We start from the raw sequence: 4,139 nt of genomic DNA, 5'->3' as shown, positions 1-4,139 counted from the left end.
CTCTCTCTTTTCCTCTGCAGAGTTTCCCAGCTCCATTTCATAAAAAATAATAACAACAAACCTGATGGGGGGAGAAGACAGCAATACAAAATTGTATCGGCTGTTGTTTTGAAGTCAGAATCAAAGCAAGGGACGAAAAACACACTGAAATAATGCCATCTTTGCTTGTTCTTTTGACTGCCTAAAATGAACATTTTGTGGAAGTATCTACCGCTTCACAAGCCTTGTTGGGCACGCATAGCAGTTGGGGAAGTGTGCCTCCCGTTCTTGTTTTATAACCCATGTAGGGTTGTGAAGTGGGTGAAGGCTGTTCTGTTCTGGGCTACATAATAAGCAGCCATGCATTATGTTGGTCATTTTTAACCAAACATTGTCTCCTCCATCCTGTGGAGCCCCTGTGAGGACATGGTGGCAGTGGAGCATCCAGTTCCCCTCTGTTCTGGCTCCTGTCTGCAGCTTCAGTAAGCTGGTGTCGCTTACTAGAGCATGAGTTGACAAGGTGTCATATCGGAATGACCCGTTCCTTAAACAAGACGAGGACCTGGATTTTGAAAAATGAAAATGAATTAACATATTGAACCACCCTACTGGACTATAATACGGGGGATAATAATACGGGGGATCCGTTACAGTCATTTTATCTGAATTTCATTGGCTACACAACGGTCAAACACTTTCCAGCGTCAGTCGGGATTGATGATCTAATGTTTCTACACCAACGATAACCATTTTTGCATAGGCAGCAGCTTGCTCTAGCACAGTTATTAATGTCTCTCGAGTCGTGACCGTTTAGCCTTGTGAGAACGTTAGGAATAGTCTGCCTATACGTTCCAGCCATTTCCACTATAGTCAAATCAAATCACGGAAGACTTGATATCTGATCATCAACATAACCACTCCTTCCTCTGTCCACTCAATACACAACAAACGACCACCTAATAATACGTCGACATCATAATATCATAGAACACATTAAATAGCTTACGTTAGCTAGATAACGTTATATAGCTTTTACACAACGTTTGTCAACTGTGAACGTCAGTCAGGATAACTAGCTAGACTACACAGTTCAGTTTATTTCGAATCTCATCATCTTCACACATCAGATAAATAGTCAATTATCTAACGTTAGCAAAATAAAAGTTGTCACTTACGTGTCTGCAATGTCGGGCAAACTGCGGCAGGTTGAGCAGTACATCATATGCTCTTCTCCTGCTTCTTCGGTGTACCGGAGCCAAGGAAACTTCTCGGTCCATGATGGAAGGAAGTTTCTTTTGCGTTTTGTTTCATAATCTAATTTGGAGGCAGCCGATTTTTCAGGATCTCGCCTAGGTCGCTTTCCTGGGGCTTGGTTCGCTTTTGGCGCCTGCAGCCAGGACATCTTGAACTCATTACTCACTGACTGGATATCGAGGATAGATGAGTCGCGAGCGTGACAGCGCATACACACCAGCCGCGCAAGCAGGCACTCGCGGGTTCATGTTCACACCAATTTCCCGCGGGTCAAATATTTCTACCAATCACTGCAGTCATAATATTGACGTACAGGTACGGAGATTGCGACACTGCGAGACAGGCACTTCAGATGGAATAACGTTACTATTTCGTTTGGGTGATTTCCCCCCCCCCCCGAAAATGCACTTGTCCGTTCGGACAAGTTAAACTGTATTATGCTTGTCCGACCATTTTTTTTACTTGTCCCGGACAATCGGACAAGCCTTAATGTCAAGCCCTGCTACCTGAACAATGTATTTAACTACAGTACTTAGGTAAACAATTTTTTTGCCCACTGGTCTTCCCTGACAAGAATTGGCATCTTCTGTTTTATTTCCTTCCTGTTAAGCTCATGTTACACTTAATGACAATAGGAAAGGAAAAATGGTTAATAGCATCTTTGTTAATGTCTTCTCAATGTAGGAACAAGTGACTGCAGCCATTGCTCTGGCTATGGAGCAGCAGACCCAGAAACTGCTGCTTGAAACCCAGTTGGACATCACAGAGTTTGATAACCTGCTGCAGCCCATCATAGACACCTGCACCAAAGACGCCATCTCTGTAAGCCGGTCAAGTAGACATTTTTTTTTTAGATATGCTTATGTTCGTAGATTCCTAAATTCATTTTAAAACGGATGTGCATGTGTCCTTTCTTCTGTCAGGGTGGTAAAAACTGGATGTTCAACAACGCCAAGACTCCGCAGCACTGTGAACTGATGACATCACATCTCCGCAACCGCATCACTGCCGATGGAGCGCATTTTGAGCTCTGCCTGCATCTCATCTATTTAACCAATGACGTTCTCCATCACTGGTACACAAACCCAAATACCACTTTACTACTACACTTAGGGAGTGTAATATAGCTCCAATAAGCCTATAATTAACATGATCTCTTATGATGTTAAATGTGTAAAACCACTTACATTTTCATTTATGTCTGATTCCACTGTACACACGTATTGAACAAGTATTCATTTTGAGCTATAGCAACCAATTAATGATTAATTACCATGTGAATTTAAATTCATTTTTTTAATTTAATGTTTTAATTTCATAGACTGTATAATGAACCGCATTGAACAAAAGTGAAAATAAACATCTGTTCCAGGCCAGCCTTGGTTAAATGTTGAACAAATCTTGCATTAAAAGGGGTAAAAGAGCATTATAACAGATTAGATGAGAGGTTGGTGTTAAGCAGCTTTCAGTGTATTTCATCTGTAACATGTTTAAATGTGTTCTCACAGCCAGCGGAAGCAGCAGAAGGATTTGTTGGCAGCGCTGCAGAAAGTCGTGGTTCCCATCTACTGCACCAGCTTTCTGGCTGTAGAGGAAGACAAGCAGCAGAAGATCACCAGGGTAAACATCAAGCACATGGACAGCTTTGTGTCCATTTTTAACAACTAAGAACCTTAACAGATTGCAGGAGTTTTTATTATTATTGGCAGTACAATTATGGAACACTAATCAACACCTTCATAATTAAAAATAATACTTGCATAAAATGTAATTAAATTAATAATATTCTGTCCAGTTTTTAGTTCAAGGCAGTTTAAATAAATGTAGGGCTTGCTTTTGTTAGTTAATGTTGTAGTGGTATGTCAGTTGTGTATGTCTTGATTTTAATCGTACAATGTCAACCAACTTCTATTATATAAATAGCTACAGCGTTTGTTAAGAAAAGGCTCAGCACTTCCTGCCTGCAATGCTATTTATTCATTGAATCTATACCTCTTTTTGGTATATACAGTGGGGCAAAAAAGTATTTAGTCAGCCACCAATTGTGCAAGTTCTCCCACTTAAAAAGATGAGAGAGGCCTGTAATTTTCATCCTAAGTATACCTCAACTATGAGAGACAAAATGAAAAAAAAAAAATATCCAGAAAATCACATTGTCTGATTTTTAAAGAATTAATCTGCAAATTATGGTGGAAAATAAGTATTTGGTCAATAACAAAAGTTAATCTCAATACTTTGTTATATACCCTTAATGACAGAGGTCAAACGTTTTCTGTAAGTCTTCACAAGGTTTTCACACAATGTTGCTGGTATTTTGGCCCATTCCTCCATGCAGATCTCCTCTAGAGCAGTGATGTTTTGGGGCTGTCGCTGGGCAACACGGACTTTCAACTCCCTCCAAAGATTTTCTATGGGGTTGAGATCTGGAGACTGGCCAGGCCACTCCAGGACCTTGAAATGCTTCTTACAAAGCCACTCCTTCGTTGCCCGGGCGGTGTGTTTGGGATCATTATCATGCTGAAAGACCCAGCCACGTTTCATCTTCAATGCCCTTGCTGATGGAAGGAGGTTGTCACTCAGGGTCTAGGATACATGGCCCCATTCATTCTTTCCTTTACACGGATCAGTCGTCCTGGTCCCTTTGCAGAAAAACAGCCCCAAAGCATGATGTTTCCACCCCCATGTTTCACAGTAGGTATGGTGTTCTTTGGATGCAGCTCAGCATTCTTTCTCCTCCAAACACGTCTAGTTGAGTTTTTACCAAAAAGTTATAATTTGGTTTCATCTGACCATATGACATTCTCCCAATCCTCTTCTGGATCATCTAAATGCTCTCTAGCAAACTTCAGACGGGCCTGGACATGTACTGGCTTAAGCAGGGGGACACGTCTGGCACTGCAGGATTT

The 4,139-nt window shown here is 41.3% G+C and overlaps 2 protein-coding genes across 3 annotated transcripts in view; one reads left to right on the top strand and one right to left on the bottom strand.

The window, feature by feature from the left end:
* The window catches only part of cherp (calcium homeostasis endoplasmic reticulum protein), a 103,957-nt gene extending 101,024 nt beyond the window's left edge, over positions 1-2,933 (top strand). For both annotated transcript variants that reach the window (XM_010796090.1, XM_010796089.1), the window contains exons 5-7: positions 1,918-2,055; positions 2,157-2,308; positions 2,742-2,933. In XM_010796090.1, the coding sequence (XP_010794392.1) occupies positions 1,918-2,055; positions 2,157-2,308; positions 2,742-2,901 (450 nt within the window). In that variant the 3' untranslated portion in view covers positions 2,902-2,933. The remainder of the gene's footprint in view (positions 1-1,917; positions 2,056-2,156; positions 2,309-2,741) is intronic.
* Positions 1-4,139, bottom strand: part of stxbp1a (syntaxin binding protein 1a) — a 682,465-nt gene that overhangs the window by 550,241 nt on the left and 128,085 nt on the right. The window lies entirely within an intron of this gene.

The sequence above is a fragment of the Notothenia coriiceps genome, unplaced genomic scaffold, assembly GCF_000735185.1.
Source record: "Notothenia coriiceps isolate Sejong01 unplaced genomic scaffold, NC01 NC01_scaffold00037250, whole genome shotgun sequence".
Lineage (NCBI taxonomy): Eukaryota > Metazoa > Chordata > Actinopteri > Perciformes > Nototheniidae > Notothenia > Notothenia coriiceps.
The sequence above is the reverse complement of the archived record's forward strand: the minus strand, read 5'-3'. Positions and strand labels throughout refer to the sequence as shown.